Genomic DNA, 24,034 nt, shown 5'->3' on the forward strand with positions numbered 1-24,034 from the left:
ATATAATAAACCCTTTAGGAGGGTTTAAAATCCAAATATTGGTTCATCGTGCTCGTGTGTCCCGTCTCTTTCGTCATAATAGGAGTAAACTTCTAAGAATGGGAGTAATTCTTCCAGGAATCTAAATTACGTTATATTCTCTTCAGTAACTGCCCAATAACATGGGTTCCATTAAAATCTATTCCCTTATACGGAAATGTATATTCTACTTCCAGATGTATATATGATCGCTCATTGCCATGGAATGTCCTTCAGCAGTTTTCTCGTGTCTGGCCCTAGTCACGAGACTACATCAACATCTGGTTATTATTTATGTTAATTGAGATTTCTAGCAAAATCTGAAACTTAGAATATACATTGGTTGTTAAGTGTTTCAGGTCTTGGAAGATGGGACCAACATATTGTTTAATGCCTTGTAACTTATAGTTCTTGTGATACCTTGTAAATGGCAGGAATCTTCTTATATAACTAATATAATCTTTACTAAGATAATCTCCATCACTATCGGCTCTCCTTATTTCCAAACGTGCTGGGAGCCATAGATTGCACCCACATTGGGCTTCGGGCACCGCACGTGATGGGACACATCTACGTCACTAGGCGTGGGTGGCACTCTCTGAACGTGCAGGTGGTATGTGATGCTACCCTGAAAATTCTCAGTGTGGTTGCAGGATACCCAGGGAACTGAAATGACGCCTATATTCTGCGGGCACTCAGCCCTCTGGGACCGATTCCAGGAACAACAAATGCCGGAGGGCTGTCTACTTGGTAAGTACATTTTCCTATATACAAATGTTTGTTCTTTATGTATAGTGTTATAATGTGTAAATTAAGGTACTAAGAAATGACTTCACTCCTGTGGAGTGTCCCAATAATGGCATGTATTCAATGCTTTTTGCGAGTCAGGCTCACTGTTCACTTGTGCATGTCACCGTGACCTCGCTGAAGCACTCACCACTTTTAATCATCTCCTCCTTTCTGTCTGTCTCCTTATTCAACGCTTCTGCAGCTCACCATCCCTTTTTGCGAACTCTGCATAATTATGCGAGGGGAAAAGGGTGAGCTGTAGCAGGAGAGATCAGGTTTCTCCTGCTCTCCACGTGAGGTGTGCAGACTTGACTTGTGTTTGAGCAGGGTGTTCGGGGGATCTGTGGATCTTGGCTTCTGAACAGGTTTAAGGTTAGTGTTTTGTGCAGTGTTTTTATTACAACACATGGCTGTGTGACAATTTTAATTGGGTTTGTGGCTGCAGACTGGTGCTGTGTATTTTGTCCTCATTTATTCTTATTATTGTGTTGTGCTTTGGCCGTGGTTTCAGTGCCCTGGGTTTTTATTTTATTTATTTTGTAATTGTTAGCGTTTTTAAATGCCTTTTTGGGGGCTTTGGTTTAGTTTTTTTTTTAATACACCCCTAAATTGTGGTTTTATGTTAGGGGGGGTGGTCTCCCTGAGCTTCCCTGCCTTGGTTTAACTAGGAGCATTACTGATTACTGATTACTAGGAGCATTACTAATAACTAGGAGCATTACTGATTTCTTATTGGATACCATTAAAATAACTTATTAAATTCCAAATAAATTAATATAGAAGTACAGCATTATGGCACTTGCAATAAATACATTAGAGTACATTTTTTTAAATTTATAAGCCATAAAAAACAAAATAAATAACTTTAACAAAGATAGTCCTACAGTTCACCTAAAAAAGATGCCGAGGGAAAAATGGAGAACTGCTGTAAAAAAAGAAACCAGCAGGGCTCGCAATTTGTGCATTGAATACACTTTTGGAGAGAGACACTAAAATCCCCATTAAACAGAAATGGGGAGAAGTGCAGGGTGAACTGAGTTAGCTTCGCAAAATATTTTTGGAGAAGCAACAGAGCTGAATACAGGGAAGCACAAAATAGGAGAGAAAAGTTCACCACTCTCCAAAAAACATGCACACTCACCGTTATTTACGGTGACATAGGAGCATTGAATACATGCCAGTGTGTAAACTATACCCACAACTACATTAAATCCTCATTACCATTACAATATGCAGTCAGTCTGGCTAAAATCTGCCTACGCCTGTTGTTACAACCACTAATTACCAGCAGTAAGTGTTCCCTGGACTAATGTGCCTGTTGTTTTACATCTGAAGTGGCACTGTAGTGTGTACTCCCCCCTGATATGTGCAATATATAGGTGGAAGCTGTCCCTCTCCTTTACCAGTTTTTTATGCATATTGCTGTTGTCCCACTTCCTCATGTAACACCAATGCACATATGTTACCATATACTGCACTGACCTTATCTTTTTTGTAAAGGTGATGCAGGATAACGGTGTCTTCCATGGCCCATGACACCTCTGCATTCCCCGGAAGGCCCTGCACAGCACCGCTATAATGAAGCACACGTTGCCACTCTCAATGTTGTGGAACGCACCTTTGGGGTGCTGAAAAGTCGTTTCAGGTGTTTGGACAGATCATCAGGAATACTGCTTTACCACCCTGCAAAAGTAGTGATGATCGTCCAGGCTTGCTGCATGTTACACAACATTGCCCTCTCCCACCCAACTTATGTGGAGGATGACAATGCAGCAGTCATGCAGGAAGCTAAAACTACCACACCTACGGTAGTGCGGGGTTCGCAGAGGGGGGATCTGATGCCTAGGGAGATCATCAGGCGCTACTTCTCAGGTAATTACATGTGTACACTATCCTACCATGTACCTTTGGTGTAAGTGTGCTCACATACCATAAACCATTTCCCATACATTATCACCAATATTTAGGGGAGTAGTCAGAGGCCTATGGCAGAAGCTGCTTAACCTGAGGGATCCCTTGCTGAATACATGGTAAGTACATTATTACAATGTTGTATACCAAATGAAGTTATTACCAAACCCACAACATCAATTTACACCCATACCTGCACAGTATCATATTGCATTACAGCATTTAAATGTAATCAAATGTACATTAGGATATAAGAAACCACAGACACATTTGTAACCTATAGTAAATACAATTTTTACTAATGTAATTGAAAAAATAGTCTCCTTTTACTGGACCAAACATTTTGCATGGCAAAAATGATTAAAGATACAAGTGCTCAATAACAACAATATACATCTTGAACATAATCACTGATGTTTTGGATGCCTGAGCACGTGCACAACCCCCCTTTGCCCCTGACCACCCCTGGTTCGCACACTCCTACGTGGGGGTGAAGTGGGTGAGCCGCTCACTGGTGTCCTGGAGACACTACTAACAGTAGATGTGGGTGAGCCACTCACTGGTGGACTGGAGACACTACTAACAGTAGATGCGGGTGAGCCACTCACTGGTGGACTGGAGACACTACTAACAGTAGATGTGGGTGAGCCACTCACTGGTGTCCTGGAGACACTACTAACAGTAGATGTGGGTGAGCCACTCACTGGTGGACTGGAGACACTACTAACAGTAGATGCGGGTGAGCCACTCACTGGTGGACTGGAATCACTACTAACAGTAGATGCGGGTGAGCCACTCACTGGTGTCCTGGAGACACTACTACCAGTAGATGCGGGTGAGCCACTCACTGGTGGACTGGAGACACTACTAACAGTAGATGTGGGTGAGCCACTCACTGGTGTCCTGGAGACACTACTAACAGTAGATGTGGGTGAGCCACTCACTGGTGTCCTGGAGACACTACTAACAGTAGATGTGGGTGAGCCACTCACTGGTGTCCTGGAGACACTACTAACAGTAGATGCGGGTGAGCCACTCACTGGTGTCCTGGAGACACTACTAACAGTAGATGCGGGTGAGCCACTCACTGGTGTCCTGGAGACTCTACTAACAGTAGATGTAGCTGCCCCTAATAAATTCAGCTCCATATTATTGATCTGTCCCCACATAGCAATTAATGCATTGGTCTGTGCAGCTAAAGCTTGTGTTTGCCCTTGGACACTTTCACTGATGCTGCCAATTTTACTATTATGTTCACGTAGGGCCTGATACGTGTGTCCAGGGTGGTAGCCATCCTGACTTGTGTGCCCACAGCAACACTGACACTGCTGGTCAATTTTTGAACTTGTTGAAATAAGTTTCTAATGTAGCCTTGATCATTGCCAATTTGATGGATTTGCATGGACATAAATTCAGTTTGCTTACTTTTAAATGTGTGCAGTGAATGAGCAATCTGTTCAGGGGTAGATGGTGTGTGGGGTGATTGGGTGGTTGGGTGTCACCACAGTTGTTGCCTTTTCAGTCCGTGATGTTGCGCTGGCTTCTTCATCGGGTGAAAATGACTCGACGGGCTGGAGTATTATCTCCATATCTTCTTCCATCATTTCCAATGATTTTGTGGGTTGCTGCCCTAGTTGTGATGATCCTGTGGAAATGGAAAAACCATAACAGTGCAGTATATGTGTCCTTATATGTTACTAAGGTGTATTGTTGGTTATGTCACATAACAATGGGTATTGTGTACTTACACATGTACCCCGTGACTTTATATAATGATAACATTGATAATAAGAGTGATGGCTGGTTCTCATTACATTCATTTCTGTGGGTATGTAGCAGCAGGAGATGAATGTAATGTAGGCTATTGTGCATGTAACATGGGTGTGTGTACTGTATGTGTAATGTTGTTACATTCTTTTTGATTACCTGCAGCCTCTGCATCAGGACCCATTTGCCTGGATCGCTTTGGTGTGGTAGCACTTCGGGATGGATGATCTGCAAAGGAAATGATGGATAGCCGTTAGATACCTTGCATGGTCAGCATTTATTACCGGCATGAATGTTTTTCATTAAAATAACCCCTGAGACACACATGGGTGATGGTGACCAATCATTTTTGAACATTAATTTGCTATTTCTCTTTGGTCCAGTCCGGTGACACCGCTAACCTTGGGATGTAGGAGGGTCCGCAGGAGCCAAGGCACCTATAGCTGAAGCTTTTCCTCTGGCTGCAGGCTCCTCCCCTTCTGCATCCCCAGCATGCGCCAGTTCGTTTTAGGTGCCCACAGGGAGTGGGTGCTTGGCTGACAGGCTGCTGCTGCTGCAGCCGTCTTTTTTATTCTGTTTTTTTTTTTTGCACTAGATCAGCGGTTCTCAAACTGTGGGTCCTGACCCCAAAGTGGGTCCCGACCTTCTCAGCATGGGGTCGCGACTCCATATTGCTGACCATCAGGCTGATGACTTTTCTAATCTCAGTCAGTGGTTCAAGGAGTCGGAAAAGTCTGTTGAATGGCCTGTTACTTCAGACTCCTCACCTCATTTTGTGGCTCCCCAATACTGCCATGCATGTGCTGTCTGCTGACTACACATTTGATGTGATGACCTTCTGCAGTAACTTGCTGGGGTCCTGTTATTATTTTCATCGTCTGATGGGGTCCCAGAGTGAAATAGTTTGAGGACCCCTGCACTAGATAGTTAGGATTTTATTAATAATAGTGTTAGTGCAGGTTTTTTACCAGTGTGTTGCTTCTATTAGAAGCAAAACACACTTAGAGCGCAGCAGAGGCTGACAGAAGCGTCAGCGCTTAACCCCAACATTTCTGGGGTTTGCCTGAGCCCCGGGAGCGCTCCGGATCCGGCTCCTTGCAGAAGGGGATCGTGGGGGAAAGACCTCCTGCGATGGCTGCCGCCATCTTGGAAGGGCTTACAGCCTGAAATCCCTCCGGGGAGGTGAAGGCTGTCACAGGTGTCTGGCGGTGCCGGACAACTCCAAGTGATCCCAGCAGAGGGGAGGCAGGAGGTGAGGAGACTTTATTGGGGGAGTGGCTAAAGGGGGTTTGGGCGCCAATTCAGGCTTCCCACCCTGCTGAAGCAGGGACTTGGTCCCTTCCAACTTCTGTGCGGGCGCCATTTTCTCTCTCCGCAGAGTGAGTGAAGCTGGCTTAGCCTGTTGCTGCACAAGAAGTTGAAGTCTCCTGGAAGCGCTATCCCCCGCTGACGCTGAGAAGTTGCTGACAGCACAGACAGCTAAGTGCAACAGGATATACTGTTTTTGTACATTGCCTGACATTTTGCACCGTGAGTTAACCCCTTGAGTGGTACGCCCGGAGATTTTCCGGGCTCAGCTGCGCTGCCGCAGCGGGCTGACCCAGAAAATCTCCGGGCATACCACTAATATACAATATGTGCGTGCCAGTGGTGTCCAAGTGTGCACCACTGGCGCAGCACCTCTAGAGCCCACCCCCCGCAACAAACCTGCAGTCCCCCAACTTTGCTCCGGTGATCCCCTGACCCGCCCGCCAGCTGCCCGTCACTCATTTTACACTGAAGTTGGCGGCAGGCTCGGGGGGGACTCGGGAGCGCTTAGGCACCCGAGTCCTCCCGAGCCGCCGTGAACATCCCCCAGCCTGCCGCCAACGTCACTGCTTAATGTGACAGGCAGCCGGCTAAGGCAGCGGGGGCAGCAGCGGGGGCAGCAGCGGCATACTAACGCCCGAGCAAAGGTGAGGGAGGGGGGCTTCCAAATTCCTGTGGTGGGTTTTGCTGGGGCAGGACAAACCTGCCCTGGTAGGTTTGTCCTGCCCCAGCAAAACCCACCACTCAAGGGGTTAATCATGACTGACACGGGTGATGAGGCTGTTGCTGTAAGGGGGGGGGGGGGGCGCAGGACATGTCTTTTAACTGCAATTTTTGCGGGGTGAAATTTTCATGTGAACAGATGGTCCAAGTGGAACCTTGCCCGGCCTGTGCCGGGCACTACACAGGCCCATGGGGCTGAGCAAGAGCCAGCGTGGGCTGCAGCCTTGGGGAGGTCTATGAAAGTCCCCTCCACTGGCGCCTAAATAAGAAAGGTACATCCCTCCTATTAGGATTATGATCCTCTTCTCCGAATAGGGGGATATGTCAGCATACACATGTATTAAATACCGTACGCCCCTCTTAGTGGGGTCACGGTCCTCTTCTCTGCCTCAATGACAAGATTCAGTGTCCACCACATAAACGAGTAGTCCCTCCTCTCTCTGTAATCTCACTCAAAGAGTATGGTGGTGGTTACCGGTTCCCAAAAGAAGAATATAGTGTAATACAGTTTTAATGCAATCAAACAAACATAAAACAGACAGTGAGCAAAAACGGATGAGATGGCCTGTTACCCATAATGGAGGAATATGGAGTCAATCCAGTCCTGAGACAGATAGTGGATCCGGATCTCACCACCTGGCACCAAAGATGATCAGGTACATGTCCAAAACGAGTCCACAGTGCACAGTCCAAGAGCGCTTTCGACCTCCACTGAGGTCTTTTTCAAGAAGGATATAACGAAGTCCTCTCCTAATGGGTATAAATACACGGGTGTGCCAATCATATTGTCCCATAATCATGACTGACATCACCCCGATCCAATACAAATAAACAGTAGGTGGGGCCTCCTAATTTCTAACATGGGCCTTTAGCAGGTGGTATCCACATTCTGCGCCAGGCATCAGCCCTGGAACCTGCAGTCCGGCGTCTGACGTCACTTCCGGTCCGCGGCTTGCATCACTTCCTGTCCGCGGCCCCAAAACTTCAGCGACAATGTGGTTCCCGAGGTAGATGGGTTCCGGTCTCCTCTTGTGTTGTCCTCAATATGCTCCAGGCACCGGAACACGCGGTCCGGCGTCTGACATCACTTCCGGTCCATGGATAGTGTCATTTCCGGTCCGCGGCACCCGACTCCCTGCGGCCATGTAGTTCCCGGCTAAACTGGTTCCGGTCCCCTCTTAAATACTTTATAGGATCATCGCTGCCATATTTGCTGCGGTCATAGCTGCCTTATTTACCGCAGTCATCATAGAAGTGGCTCCCGGACACATTATGCCATGGATGCCATGACGGTTCAGTGGCAGGTTCATCTGCTATATATCTTCCTTTCGTTTCCAATGATACCGAGGGTGTTGAAACGAGTGAGGTCTCAGCAGGTGAAAATCATTCTGATAGCACCGAACTGGCCCAAGAGGTCGTGGTTCTCGGACATTCTGAGGTTTTCAGCAGAGTCTTGGCCTCTGCCTCTAAGACCTGCTAAGACAAGGACCGTTTCTTCACCAGGACCTTGCTCGGCTCAGTTTGACGGCCTGGTGTATGAGACCGCCTTATTAAAAAAGAAAGGTCTCTCTGATGTGGTGATTCAGACTATGCTTAGGGCTGGGAAGCCAGTCTCCGCTGCAAATTATCACAGAGTTTGGAAGATTTACATCAGGTGGTGTGAGCGCCAGAAAGTACACACCTCCAGATTCAAGGTAACCAGGTTATTGGAGTTCTTACAGGATGGCTTTTCATCGGGACTGAGTTAACAGTCTTTGAAAGTACAGCTTTCTGCTTTATCTATCTTTTTCCAGAAAAGGATAGCTTTTCTGCCTGAGGGTCAGACCTTTTTACAGGGTGTTACCAGGCTAAAACCACCATAAAGACAACCAGTCCAGTGGACCCATGGGACTTATCTTTAGTTCTGTTTGTACTTCAGAGTCATCCTTTTGAACCTTTAAGGTCAGCTGACCTTAAGTATGTGTCTTAGAAACTGGCGTTTTTGTTAGCCATTGCTTCGGCAAGGCGTGTTTCGGAGTTAGGAGCATTGTCCTGTAAATCTCTGCATTTAGTTTTTCATGAGGATAGGGCTGTGCTTCGAACAGTACCTAAGTGTTTCCTCATTTCATTTGAACCAGGAGATTGTGCTCCCGGTATTTTCCCCTCCTTGAAGGGGCCAAACAAAGGGACAAATTAAGTAAGTTGGACGTAGTTCGCGCCTTGCGAATTTACGTGGACAGGGTGAAGGATTTCCGCAAAACAGATCTTTTGTTGGTTCTTTATGATATGCATAAGAGAAGTTGGCCTGCTTCTAAGCAGACCATTGCCAGGTGGCTTAGGTCAGTGATTGCCTTTGTTTATACCAAGGTGGGTAGACCTGTTCCTTCTCGGATTAATTCACATACCACCAGGTCAGTAGCTTCCCGTTTGGGCTGTGCATCATGGGGCTACAGCGGAGCAGTTGTGCAGGGCTGGCACTTGGTCCTCTGTTCACACCTTTACCAAATTTTAGTTCGCGTCGGAGGAGAGCTTCATTCCGACGGGCAGTAATGGGAACTGGCAGTCTGAGCGTACCCTCCCATAGTACCGGCTCGTGAACGTCCCAAGGTTAGCTGTGTCACCGGACTGGACGAATAAGAAAAGGGGATTTTTGTAAGAACTTTTCTCTGAGTCCAGACCGGTGACACAGCGATCCCTCCCCTACGCTCAGTAAGTCATGCCGTGCATGTGTGTCATGTTATGGTAAGATGATTGTGCATATAAGATGTTGGGCATTGTACTGAGTTGTGTATCCTAGTGTGTTTTTTAAGATTGAACTGGAGCATGCTGGGGATGCAGAAGGGGAGGAGCCTGCAGCCAGAGGAAAAGCTTCAGCTATAGGTGCCTTGGCTCCTGCGGACCCTCCTACATCCCAAGGTTAGCTGTGTCACCAGACTGGACTCAGAGAAAGGGGTTTGAACTGTAAGTTCTTCCAAAAATCCCCTTATTTTATTTCATATTATTTTCAAATATAATAAACATTGTTTATGACTGAAAAAAAATGCCAGGAATTCCGCTGTAGGCATTTCAGCTATGACAACATGGCACCTATGTTTGGGCCCACAGCCATGTAAACCTGTAGCAAAAAATGATATACATTTGTTCTAAACCAGCAGGTGTGAAACTAAATGGCCCAGCATCACCAACCATTTCAATCTGTGACCATGACTTTTACCTAGGTTACCCTTGCTGGGATATGTAGTTCCACAGCAGCACTATTGTTATGCTAACATCACAAGAGAGCATTACAGTTATAAAACATTGCAATGGATGATGTAAATTCAATGTGGGCACACTTACCAGCTCGGGGTGGCGTTGGTGGCCTATCTGTGCCTGCCACATGGAGCCCAGGAAGGACCTCTGGTGGGATGATATGAAGTGTGGGACACAGGTTTGGGGCTTCCTCCTCCAGTCCGGGCAACCTCTTTCACCTCAGTGTCCATTTTGGTCTTTAGTTGCCTTTTAATATCATTAAATCTTTTCTTCACATTTCTCACTGTGCGTTTGTGGCTGCTGACTGCATTCAAGGCCCCTGCAATGAAGTCCCACATGGCCCTCTTCCGCTGTGCAGTGGTTTGGTGGTTATGTTTGCCTAGCAGCCGGTCATATACAGGGATCATAGCCCGGACTAGTGTGACATTTTCCTCATATGAGAACCGCACCTTCTGGCCACTTTGGGTGCGTCCACTTTCTGCCTCCTCCTCCAGCTCCTCTGTGGCCATGTCCCCCTCCTCCTCCAGGGCAGTCTCACCTTCCTCCTCCTCACCTCCACCTTCCTCCACCTCACCTCCACCTTCCTCCACCTCACCTCCACCTTCCTCCACCTCAGCCCACTTGACCTCTGAGATGTGGCCCTGCAGGTCCTCCTCTGACTGTTTGGTGAACAGGTCCTGTGTTAGTGGATGGGATTGGGATGCAAGAGGGTCCTCCACCTCCTCCTGCTTTGGCATCTCCTCCGGTGTCCGGCCTGGCCCAGGCCTTGCTGTGGCCATGGTGCCTGCCACACTGCTGCCTCTCCCTCTCAATGTGCTGGTTTTCAGCATGCCTCCGCTGCCTCTCCCCCTGGCACTGCTGCTGCCTGTGAGTGGCCCACTGCTCCCTCTGCCACCTGCACTCACTGACTCTCCTCTCCCAGACATCTCTCCTCTCCATACTCCTTACTCCCTTTCAAAGGTCAAAATGGCGCCTGTGCCCTGTGTATAGGGGGTGTGATGCATAATGTAGGGGACTTAGGTGGGCCAATAGGTTAGGGGTTATTTGGCATGCGGAGGCAGTGTTCTAATTGCCACTCCGGTTGGCCCTAAACTTGCACATGACTGTCGGGTTAAAATGCACATTTATGTGTCATAAAATCACATCGCATCTCTTCACACTTTTGCCCGCATTTTCGCATCCCATTAAATATGCCGTTTACAAGGGAAAAATGTGATTTAAAAAAGTGCGATGTGATGCGATATGGTGTGATTTGTAAAAAGTGCAAAAAAATCACATTCCATTAAATGTCACCCACTGTCTTTTCCATCTCTCTCCATACACATGGTTAATTCCATGGGAGAAGGGAGTGTATTTTATTTTTTCAGGATTAAGGCCCAATCATCAGGATTGAAGTATTGAAGGACTTTTATTTGGTGATATCCATTTAATTTATTGTCACTGGGATTACACTTTTTTATTATTAATGAGCGCTTTGGGCGAAATGTAATAGGGTGTGATTTGTTAGACATGTGCGATTTTTGGTCAAAAACGGCCGAAATCGCACATTTTCCGAAAATCGCACATTTAATAGGTTGAAAATCGCGGTAAAAAATCGCACTTTTTACCGCGAAATCGCACTTTTCTAAGTGCGATTTTTAGTCACATTTCAATTCGCATCCAGATGTTTTCCCATTATAAAGTATACAACTCGCAAATGTAATAGGGTGCGATTTTTGGTCAATGTTACCAAAAATCGCAAAAAAAATAGACCAGGTTCTGACAGGCGATTTTGACAGAACCATGCACAGATCATTGAGATCTGTGCATGGTTCTGTTAATAAAAATGTGTAAAAGTGTTTTTCTAAAAAAAAAATGGCGTGGGGTCCCCCCTCCTAAGCATAACCAGCCCCGGGCTCATTGAGCCGGACCTGGTTCCAAAAATACGGGGGGACAAAAAGCATAGGGGTCCCCCGTATTTCTGAAACCAGCCCCGGACTCTTGGACCGGTCCTGGTTCCAAAAATACGGGGGACAAAAAATCTGGGGGTCCCCCGTATTTTGAAACCAGCACCGGGCTCCAACAGCCCGCGGTGTCATGCCACAGCCGGGGGACACTTTTTATACAAGGTCCCCCGGCCAAAACATGAGCACCGTGGCTGGTCAGCCTTGGACGGGGTACCTGGAGGAGTGGGGACCCCCCCAATAAAGGGGTCCCCCCCCCCCCAGGCTTCACCCGTCCAGGGCTGAAGCCCGGGGCTGTCACCGGCGTCCGTGGCCAGTGGACGCCGGCCTGATAGGGTTAAATTCATCATACATATCATTACATTGCTTTTTACCGGCGAACTACAAGTGCCAGCAGACCTCCCCCGCATGCTGGGACTTGGAGAACCACAAGTCCCAGCATGCAGGGCATTAATGGGCCCGCTGGGACTTGTAGTCCACCTGTAAAAAGAATGTTTATAAAAAACACACACACAGAGAAGTACAAGTTTATTACACACACACACACCTCAATTTTACACAGCGTTACTTACCATTCCTGGATCCAGCGCTGGTCTGGCTGCTTTACAGCCGGCTCCCCCCGAACTGACAGGCAGCGGGGAGAAGCGGCTGTCTCCGTCGCTTCTAACAGCCTCTGTAGCGCTGTCCGAGTGCTACAGAGGCTGAGAGCGTGATTGGCTGAGCTACAGTATGCGTCTCCATGGAGACGCATAGCTCAGCCAATCAGGACTGAGCTATGCGTCTCCATGGAGACGCATACTGTAGCTCAGCCAATCACGCTCTCAGCCTCTGTAGCACTCGGACAGCGCTACAGAGGCTGTTAGAAGCGACGGAGACAGCCGCTTCTCCCCGCTGCCTGTCAGTTCGGGGGGAGCCGGCTGTAAAGCAGCCAGACCAGCGCTGGATCCAGGAATGGTAAGTAACGCTGTGTAAAATTGAGGTGTGTGTGTGTGTAATAAACTTGTACTTCTCTGTGTGTGTGTTTTTTATAAACATTCTTTTTACAGGTGGACTACAAGTCCCAGCGGGCCCATTAATGCCCTGCATGCTGGGACTTGTGGTTCTCCAAGTCCCAGCATGCGGGGGAGGTCTGCTGGCACTTGTAGTTCGCCGGTAAAAAGCAATGTAATGATATGTATGATGAATTTAACCCTATCAGGCCGGCGTCCACTGGCCACGGACGCCGGTGACAGCCCCGGGCTTCAGCCCTGGACGGGTGAAGCCTGGGGGGGGGGGACCCCTTTATTGGGGGGGTCCCCACTCCTCCAGGTACCCCGTCCAAGGCTGACCAGCCACGGTGCTCATGTTTTGGCCGGGGGACCTTGTATAAAAAGTGTCCCCCGGCTGTGGCATGACACCGCGGGCTGTTGGAGCCCGGTGCTGGTTTCAAAATACGGGGGACCCCCAGATTTTTTGTCCCCCGTATTTTTGGAACCAGGACCGGTCCAAGAGTCCGGGGCTGGTTTCAGAAATACGGGGGACCCCTATGCTTTTTGTTCCCCCGTATTTTTGGAACCAGGTCCGGCTCAATGAGCCCGGGGCTGGTTATGCTTAGGAGGGGGGACCCCACGCCGTTTTTTTTTTTACTTTTTTTTTTTTTGCACAAAAGCGCATTTATAAAAATGCGCACATTTTCATGACTGAAAATGCGCACATTTTCATGACTAAAAATCGCGGCAAATCGCGGCAAATCGCATTTTTTTGCCGCTAATTCGCATCTCATTACATATGCGAATTCGCGGCAAAAAACGCGATTTTTAAAGGTGCGATTTGGTGCGATTTTTTTTTAGTCTAAAAAATCGCACCCTATTACATTTCGCCCTTTGTGTCTATTTTCACTATTTTTTTGTATATGTTCATATTGTGAGTATAATTGGATGTTTACTCTTTTGATTACACAAGACCTTTGCTGCACTTTCATTTAGTCTGATTTTTTTTTCAGAGTTGTGTAGGAGAGCAGTGTGTGCATGGCGAGTAGTGTAGGAGAGCAGTGTGTGCATGGCGAGTAGTGTAGGAGAGCAGTGTGTACTTGGGAGTAGTGTAGGAGAGCAGTGTGTACTTGGGAGTAGTGTAGGAGAGCTGTGTGTGCATTGCGAGTAGTGTAGGAGAGCAGTGTGTGCATGGCGAGTAGTGTAGGAGAGCAGTGTGTGCATGGCGAGTAGTGTAGGAGAGCAGTGTGTACTTGGGAGTAGTGTAGGAGAGCAGTGTGTGCATGGTGAGTAGTGTAGGAGAGCAGTGTGTGCAGGGGGAGTAGTGTAGGAGAGCAGTGTGTGCAGGGGGAGTAGTGTAGGAGAGCAGTGTGTACTTGGGAGTAGTGTAGGAGAGCAGTGTGTGCATGGTGAGTAGTGTAGGAGAGCAGTGTGTGCATGGTGAGTAGTGTAGGAGACCAGTGTGTACTTGGGAGTAGTGTAGGAGACCAGTGTGTACTTGGGAGTAGTGTAGGAGCGCAGTGTGTACTTGGGAGTAGTGTAGGAGCGCAGTGTGTACTTGGGAGTAGTGTAGGAGAACAGTGTGTGCATGGTGAGTAGTGTAGGAGACCAGTGTGTACTTGGGAGTAGTGTAGGAGCGCAGTGTGTACTTGGGAGTAGTGTAGGAGAGCAGTGAGAGCCGTGTGTAGTTAGGAGTAATGTAGGAGAGCAGTGTGTGCATGGCGAGTAGTGTAGGAGAGCAGTGTGTGCATGGCTAGTAGTGTAGGAGAGCAGTGTGGGAGAGCAGTGAGAGCAGTGTGTGCATGGTGAGTAGTGTAGGAAAGCAGTGTGTGCATGGTGAGTAGTGTAGGAGACCAGTGTGTACTTGGGAGTAGTGTAGGAGAGCAGTGCGTGCATGGTGAGTAGTGTAGGAGACCAGTGTGTACTTGGGAGTAGTGTAGGAGAGCAGTGTGTACTTGGGAGTAGTGTAGGAGAGCAGTGTGTACTTGGGAGTAGTGTAGGAGAGCAGTGAGAGCAGTGTGTGCTTGGGAGTAGTGTAGGAGTGCAGTGTGTGCATGGCTAGTAGTGTAGGAGAGCAGTGTATACTTGGGAGTAGAGTAGGAGAGCAGTGAGAGCAGTATGGGAGAGCAGTGTGTGCATGGTGAGTAGTGTAGGAAAGCAGTGTGTGCATGGTGAGTAGTGTAGGAGAGTAGTGTGTGCAGGGGGAGTAGTGCAGGAGACCAGTGTGTACTTGGGAGTAGTGTAGGAGAGCAGTGCGTGCATGGTGAGTAGTGTAGGAGACCAGTGTGTACTTGGGAGTAGTGTAGGAGAGCAGTGTGTACTTGGGAGTAGTGTAGGAGAACAGTGTGTGCATGGCGAGTAGTGAAGAGAGAGCAGTGTGTACTTGGGAGTAGTGTAGGAGAGCAGTGAGAGCAGTGTGTGCTTGGGAGTAGTGTAGGAGAAAACAAAATAGCATCACACTGAGCGATCCCACACAAATACTTTCACTACTCCTTACATCAATGTTTTCTGTATTAGGAGGGGTTCGTTGAAAGTCCTGGAGGTAATTCTGAAATAACTCAGAAAAAAAGAGACATAGTGCAGATAGTAGGATCACCATGAAGAATTATAATTTTGATATCCCACTCACATAATAGATAATTTTATATAGGCAGAATAGGGACACTACGGTCCTGCATAGATCACTCTGACCCGATAGTGATGTGAAGGTTCAAAAGGTACCTAAAACAGGAAGTATATATAGTGCAACACTGTATAGGTAAAATAACAGGTTAGTTACAGGTTTACACTCACATTAAGAAATTAAAAACAAGCATGTAACACCACAGCTGGTGTAATATTGGATAGGTGAATATCAGCCAAGGATAATACTTGCTGCAAGCTTAATCTTGGGGGTGCCGGCTCCTCCAAGACAGCAGATGGATTACACAGCACAGTGAACTTCTGAGGAAGGACCCCCATAGGCCCAAACACCCCCTTACTGGACACCGTGGAAGACACTCCGGATCCTACTGTGCTGCGGTGACAAATAGGGGGTAGTCAGCCCCCTACTAGACAAAGAAAATGGAGGGGGTACACTGTGCTAAACAATACATGTATCAACAAATTACTAATATTAGAAGTGCCAATTGGGTAAAAATATAACAGATTATTTATTAAAAAACATATAACATTCCATATTATAAAAAGGGGGCATTTGGTAAAAAAATTGAGGAATAGTTCAATTGTGTCCAGTTCATACGGTACCGTATTTGTAGAGTCCACAAATTAGTGGCTCCGTTCCTATAGCATCTCCTAGTTACCAATGGTAGTGTATTATCCAATATGTCCATACAGTCCCGCGGTAGGTATTTGGTGGAAGTAGCACTCTCCCATATGTGATTGCTTTGTGTGTACACCGTATAGCGATGGTGATGCATGCACTGTCTATCCTGCTTATCCTACATTAGCTGCACAGATTGCTCAGCAAACATCACAGGTGCATCGCTTGTGTGCCACCATGTGTGCTGAGCGATCTGTGCTTTAGCACCTCACTCAGCATGGAGGCAGCGTCGCCCCGTGTGTACACCATATGGTGATGCATGCACTGTCTATCCTGCTTATCCTACATTAGCTGCACAGATTGCTCAGCAAACATCACAGGTGCATCGCTTGTGTGCCGACGTGTGCTGAGCGATCTGTGCTTTAGCACCTCACTCAGCATGGAGGCAGCGTCACCCCGTGTCTACACCATATAGCGATGGTGATGCATGCACTGTCTATCCTGCTTATCCTACATTAGATGCACAGATTGCTCAGCACACATCACAGATGCATTGCTTGTGTGCCGCCATGTGTGCTGAGCGATCTGTGCTTTAGCACCTCACTCAGCATGGAGGCAGCGTCGCCCCGTGTGTACACCATATGGTGATGCATGCACTGTCTATCCTGCTTATCCTACATTAGCTGCACAGATTGCTCAGCAAACATCACAGGTGCATCGCTTGTGTGCCACCATGTGTGCTGAGCGATCTGTGCTTTAGCACCTCAGTTAGCATGGAGGCAGCGTCGCCCCGTGTGTACACCCTATAGCGATGGTGATGCATGCACTGTCTATCTGCTTATCCTACATTAGATGCACAGATTGCTCAGCACACATCATGGGTGCATCGCTTGTGTGCCACCATGTGTGCTGAGCGATCTGTGCTTTAGCACCTCAGTTAGCATGGAGGCAGCGTCGCCCCGTGTGTACACCCTATAGCGATGGTGATGCATGCACTGTCTATCCTGCAGATCCTACATTAGATGCACAGATTGCTCAGCACACATCACGGGTGCATCACTTGTGTGCTGAGCGATCTGTGCTTTAGCACCTCACTCAGCATGGAGGCAGCGTCACCCCGTGTGTCCTGGGCTTTTGTTGATCATCCAGCTACTTTGGTACAACATTGTGGCCTAAAAAGTAATGGTATGAGTTGTGAGGTGATCAGACTAGATGGGAAATGAGTGGAAATAAATGTCATTGTTGTAATAATACTGTAGGAACAAAAAACATTCTGTAATTTTTTATGGTTTCCATTATAAAAATAAAAAAAAGAACCAAAACACAAAACCTGGGAGAGTGGTTTTGGCAAAACCAATCCAGAGCCAAAGCACTAAACCCTTAAAATGTCCGGGTGCACACTCCTAACTGGTATCTGCTGTAGTAAGGTAGCGAGATCTGTGCTGTGCATCTGACAGCAAATAGTCCCAGCCATTTGGCAACATACAGAAATATAAAACAATGGACCACGATTGATATGTGATCTATATAGAAATGTTCCTTACACAATATAACCCTGACATCACACTTGTACTGCAGCATGTTAATCTTTTACATTTTACCTGTCTTACAGGACGATTGTACAACATCTTCTTATATTTTGAGTCCAAATCCTGCTCAAGGGGACGTTGTTCTCTGATCCAGCCAACTAAAGTCATCATTTCTTCTTACACCTGGAGGATTAAAGTGACTTTATTTTGCGGATAGAGGAAACATTCAACCATTAATTTTTCTTATCTTGTACATGATGAGCCTCACAGGAGAGAAACCACATGTGTGCTCTGAGTGTGACAAAGGCTTTACATATAAATCACATCTTCTCATACATCAGAGAAGTCACACAGGAGAAAAGCCATATAAATGTTCGGAATGCAGCAAATGTTTTTCCCATAAGTCAGTTCTTGTCCTACATCAGAGGAGTCACACAGGAGAGAAGCCATATAAATGTTCTGAATGCAGCAAATGTTTTTCCAATAAGTCACATCTTGTCCGACATCAGAGGAGTCACACAGGAGAGAAACCATATAAATGTTCTGAATGCAGCAAATGTTTTTCCCAGAAGTCACAGCTTGTCCGACATCAGAGGATTCACACAGGAGAGAAGCCATATACATGTTCTGAGTGCAGCAAATGTTTTTCAGAGAAGTCACAGCTTGTCGTACATCAGAGGAGTCACACAGGAGAGAAACCATATAAATGTTCTGAATGCAGTAAATTTTTTTCACAGGAGTCAAATCTTGTCCAACATCAGAGGAGACACACAGGGGAGAAACCATATAAATGCTCTGAATGCAGCAAATGTTTTTCCGATACGTCCCATCTTGTCGTACATCAGAGGAGTCACACAGGAGAGAAGCCATATAAATGTTCTGAATGCAGCAAATGTTTTTCCCAGAATTCAAATCTTGTAAAACATCAGTCGTCACACAGGAGAGAAACCATATAAATGTACTTAATGCAGCAAATATTTTCCCATAGGCTACAGCTTGTTGTACATCAAATGAGAGAAATGACAAGGCTGAGTCACATACCACACCACCTCCTACATATGACAGCACCGTGTACACCATGAAGTATACTACATAGCATGCACTGGCTTGGTGGGTATATAAGGTGTGTGAAAGGCCACTTGCAGACATCACTCATTGTATGATGTGTAAAATGTGATGTTTACCAACATTCAGGCCAAGGGTGTCAGTATTTGTGATCAGAGCAGATGGGGAATTGATCACGTGCTGCTGTGGTGACTGTTTATCATTACTGGACAAATGGGAGCGCTGTGCTTAACTGATGTGGAAACTGATAATCACCATGGCCCTTATTCTGATTGAGTCGGACGGCTGGTGTCGATGGTTGGTGTTTGTGCATATGCAGAGGTATTTCTGCGCATGTGCGAATGCCACGCACGTCCGAATATGACTTGAATTTTGTACAGAAAACAATCGGTCGGAACAATCCGAGCAGGGGGTGGAGAGGGGCGTGAGGGGCTGTTTGGGCTCATTACCATATGCATACGCCCCGTGTTTCATGGGCGTTCCCATGAAAACACTGGGCATACGTATGGTAATCTGGCCGTGACGCACGTGTTGGGGGAGGACAGCTGACATAGCCGGATGCCAGCTGCCCACCAATATCCCTGCTTTCACACGGAGAAATGTCCAAGTGGTCTACAGCACTCAGAGCTGTTTGACCGCTCTGTCCTTCATTCGCTGGTCGGCGACCATCGGAAGATGGGGGAGGTTTCCACAGATGGGGGAGTTCACATGTTAAATCCACTCGTCCGTTCGCTCGGCGTCTTAATGCATTCGTGTGTGCGATCCATACGGTAGGTGGGGCTGAGAACGCTCGCTGGCCGTCCGAAAATACGCATCCATTCGAGTCAACTAGAATAAGGGCCCATGTGTCATTGATGTATGAGGTGAATCTTGGTTACGAATGTGCTTCAAGGCCAACAGACACGCTACAGTGGAGCAGCTCACCCGCAAAATGAGCCATGGGGCTACCAGATGTAAAATAATAATTTAGTGAACACTTCTGCATTTCGGGCTCTAAAGCAAATAGATGGTCCCTGCACCTATGTAAGAAAAGATGCTTTGTTAAAAAAATAAATGTTTTATTTGCTGGATTCGGTATGGAATCCCGGGGTTCAAAATCCCGACGCTGGAATCCCGACCGCCGAAATCCTTACAAGGGGGAAACTTGGAGCGCCCCCTTGCGGGCTCGCTACGCTCGGCACGCTAATTTATTCTCCCTCTATGGGTGTCGTGGACACCCACGGAGGGAGAAAGTTTCAGGATTTCGGCGGTCGGGATTCTGAACGCCGGGATTCCGACCGCCAGGAAATTGACTACATCCCTTATTTGCTCAGCAGTATTAGAATTAGACCTCCGCTGATTGGGAAAGCGTTGCCTTCTATGGTCTGTCATGATTTCTGCCTCCGCCCACTCACCTTGACCCGATGTCTGTCCCTGCCTGCATCACTAAAAGAGACAGTCGGGCAGAGCATTGGGAAACCTGCCAGAGCAGTTACATCCCAGTCCTGCTTTTATCCCCATTATGCCCCTCATTCACCTTCTATTTTAAGCACAATTGCCGCTTTCCTTCCGCGTTTTTCAGCCAATCAGCCTTCCCGCTGCTGCCGCTCAGTCACTTCGCTCCTGCCTGTGTACAGATGCCGCTCAATCCTTGAGGTACGTGGTGATGTCACATGCGCAATGCATCCCTGGGACTGCTGATACCAGCAGAGGCTTCAGCGTTACCAGGGCTGCTAGGGGCCAGGGCTAAATCTTTAACAGCAGCATCCATTTCATGCAGGGGGGGGGGGCGGAGATGGAAGCATTGTAGTTTAGCACAGGGACTGAACAAAATGGGGATTTAGCCGGGGTTTATTTCCAGGTTAGGGATTATTTTGGACCGTTGTGCAGAAATAAGGGTAGGGATTATTATCGGGGTTGGTCTTCTTGTTGGGGAAACATGGTCGTACAAAACAGAGCTGTGTATCCAGTACAGAATTCCTGCAGCTCCTCTGAGTAAGGGGTTTCCTTCTGTGACTGGCTGATGTATGAGTTCTGGATATTTCTATAGTCACCCTGCACACTGCCCTGTATCACCCTACAGGGCCCTGCCAAGTCCTCAGTGACAGTAGGTGAGATCACACGTCTATAAACACCTCCGCAATCTACATTGTATTACACAGTGACACAGCATATTAATGTTTTCCTAAGGTGGAGATTGCCTTTTATTGTCAGCAAATACAAGACTGCAATCATTTATACTGCTGACAGCTATAGTGAACTTTTTATAAAACATGAGTTTCTGAGCACTGGACAAGGGGCACAAAAATCTTTTAAAGTGGACACACTACGTTATATTCCACATGTATTCTTAATGAATTATTCTTTGCTTGTAATATATTGATCTATTGTATTGTTGTTACTTGTTTTTTAGGTGGCCGCCTAGAATGTTTTTATAAAATTTTATTTGTTGCATTAAATATGATGATACATATTAATCATTATAAATAAGCATTTGTGTAAGTGTGTTTATCCGCGGTGCCTCGATTTTTTAAACAAACAAAATTAGCGCAGCTTTCCAATTCTTTGTGGTTTTGCAATCTTTTCTGTCCTCTGTCACCTGGGCATGTAATATGTATGTCCAGATACAGGCCAGTTGTTGTGTACATACACTTGTGCACTTACAGAGCTGCAGCTGAGTTTTATTTAATATTAATATAAAAAAACTATTTTTATTATTTATATATAATTTTGATATATTTGTATTCAGCGCCCAATTTTTGACACTATAATATAGTGTCTGTACCTTTTATATATATCTGTAATCAAGGTGAACACCCCGTGCATCTGACACCCGTCCTGCTCCCGCCGGTGCATCGAAGCACCCGGAGTGTACAGAGGGTGGAACCTTCAGATGTGTGCCAGCACTATAGTTAATGGGGAAAAAAAACAAGACCTATGAGGATCATCAGGGGAACCACATACAAACATAAATGAGCAGAGAGGTGAGCATACTGCACAGAGGTCATGCAGATAGAAGTAAAAACAAAAAACACAGACTAAAGCAGTTAGGTGCTGACAGCCAAGCGACTAGATGGAGAGTCACACCCGCTGATGTCTGTTCCCAGTACTAGAGCAGGAAGTGCCGGGCAGCTGGCGGCTTACATTGGCTGAACGGGCTGGGCGGCTGGCGGCTTCACGTAGTCCATCTGGGGGCAGCTTCTGCATTGATGTCAGATGTGTTTTATAGGCTAGAGGGGATTGCCTCCCCCTGTATCTGTGCCTAGTACCTGTCTTTTATTGTATACCTAAAATACATAAAGGCCCGTTTCACCCACTGGTAGACCTACAAACGGTGGATAATTGTCACCTACATATATTCAGAAATAACACTCTGTGTTTTATTCAATCTCACTGTTATAAACCTGGGCGCCCTGTGCCACTGCGCATATATACTTATAGATCAACAAACACTAACATAATAAAACTAGACTTATATTGTACCATCACCTCGGTGTGCACACACTATCCAACCTATAAATCTTTTGGTTGGTCTACACACTCATAAACAGTTTATTATGTTATGAAAACTACTGTTATCTCTCCTTATCTGTTACTTATTCAGAGTCCACTCATCGGTGGTAATCAAAGGGCAAAAGTGCCGACAGTAGTAACTAAGAGCTGTCAGGATTCTGAGACACGGAGCTTAGACACTGAACCTCCCTCTCTGCTGTATTTATACATGAGAGGAACCAGTAAGTGTTAGTGGCTCGTCTTGTACACTCTACTTTTTATTTTACTAAACAATATAGATCTTTTTGGTCAGCAGAAGAACAATTGATATAGTGTATCTAAAGCTGTGTACACATGCTTAGATTTTTCCCTGTTTTCGATTCGATTTTGCTTATAGAAGCAAAATCAAATCCACATCGAATGGTTTTTAGGACACTTTCGATCTGCATTCGATTCGATGCGCGCTCCCATTTTCTCACAATCGAATAGAAAAATTTACTGTGCAGCCAAGAAAATCTCGAATTCGATCCAGTAAATCAAATGAGTACATTGTGCCTACATTGTGAAATCGAAATCAAATCGAATGCTAAAGTACAGATCTAATGCCAATTCGAATAGGATGATCTAATGCCAGATCTAATAGAAAATCGAATCTAACATCGAATCTAAAGCAAATCTAAGTGTGTGTATAGGGCTTTACACCTAGCATACCAGACTGCATGGACATCTCAACTTGTCTGAACCCATATTGTTCAAATTTAAAATAAAAATTTTTTCGCCAACACGGTTATTTTACCAGATTTATGCCCCACACATTTCAGTAGAGCGTATGAAATGGTAGTGCAATAGTCTAAACACTGTATGTCTTTCTATGTTATATGTGATGTATGTATTTTTATCCAATTTGAATAAAATATTTTAAATTCATAATTGATTTAGAAAGCAGTGCCCCAGCAAAAAAAGAGTTTATTTTCTTCTACTTCTTCATATTTAACCTAAACTCTATGGGAGCACCACCAGATATGTTATATCACTTATGATAAATATATATAGCATGGATAGGGTTTCCATAGCAACATGGACACACCCTCTGTCTCTTAAGAATTCTGGTCAATTGTAATTGTTTTCGATTGCTTGTGCACAGTAACAATCCCCCTTTTTCTGTATAGACCTACAAATGGGCCAGACTCATGGTTTCCACCAAACCGCCACAGGACATAGACGTACAAGCGTCTCACAGGCTCACGTGAGTGTCTCCACGTGTGCACGTCCCCATTCTGATCCAGCATGGAGGATGACGCTGCAGCAATCCCTGCCTGTCATGTCTCCCTGTCAGCTCCAGTCTACTGTGGCTTCCACATCACCACCATTATCATAGGCTACAACCATGTACTGTACAAACACTGTTTCCCGCCTTCCTTGGACATAGGAGCAGCTATGTCCATTCCTGCCACCTGTTTGTTTCAGCCAATCCTGTTACCACTGTTAATGACATCACAGGCTCTAGCCTATCACTTTGCGGAAGGTTCTATAAGTATACTGTTGAGACCTGGGAAATTGCCAGTTCAATGATGTCTACAGCCCAGCTGCTACCAGTGCATCTGATGTGGAAAAGCTTGCTTGCATAGACTCTGTTTAATTACATCCAGCTACCAGTGCTGCTGGTATTAACCTGTCATCCACTTGTCAAGTCAAGCCTGAGAACATCTGAATCCATACCTTGGATTGCTAATCACCCTCCTTCCTGCCATCCAATCTTTGCAAGGCAGGAGGAATACATATCCTAGCAATGTCCAATCCAGGCGCCTGTTACCTGATGTTCCTGTTTACCTAGTTCCTGGCTCCTGTGTTAGCTTCCAGCTGGTATCCATCATCTGCCGCTGCCCGATATCTAAGCCGCATCCAGTAACCGGCTTTGTTCAGCTTTCTGGCTGCATCTGCTGATTTGATTCTGCCTAACATTCTTAGCGCTCACTTTGTTTTACACATATAGGTATGAATTTGCTTTTTCTATAATCTGTGTGCAGTAGCGATATAGGATACTATTGT

General features: G+C 46.4%; 2 protein-coding genes across 2 annotated transcripts in view; both read left to right on the plus strand.

The window, feature by feature from the left end:
• LOC146075909 (uncharacterized) overlaps nt 1-24,034 on the plus strand; it is a 118,253-nt gene that overhangs the window by 9,095 nt on the left and 85,124 nt on the right. The window lies entirely within an intron of this gene.
• On the plus strand, nt 309-23,958 carry LOC146075912 (uncharacterized). Its single transcript, XM_083185601.1, has 3 exons — nt 309-2,837; nt 4,651-4,754; nt 17,533-23,958. Exon 3 carries the CDS (start codon nt 17,704-17,706, stop codon nt 18,403-18,405), a length of 702 nt encoding a protein of 233 aa, XP_083041727.1. The 5' UTR covers nt 309-2,837; nt 4,651-4,754; nt 17,533-17,703; the 3' UTR covers nt 18,406-23,958.

This window comes from Crinia signifera, chromosome 4, assembly GCF_055691185.1.
Source record: "Crinia signifera chromosome 4, ASM5569118v1, whole genome shotgun sequence".
Taxonomy (NCBI): Eukaryota; Metazoa; Chordata; class Amphibia; order Anura; family Myobatrachidae; genus Crinia; species Crinia signifera.

Coding starts and splice junctions, on each gene's coding strand:
- LOC146075912 (XM_083185601.1), top strand. CDS start 17,704: ATGATGAGCCTCACAGGAGAGAAACCACATGTGTGCTCTGAGTGTGAC.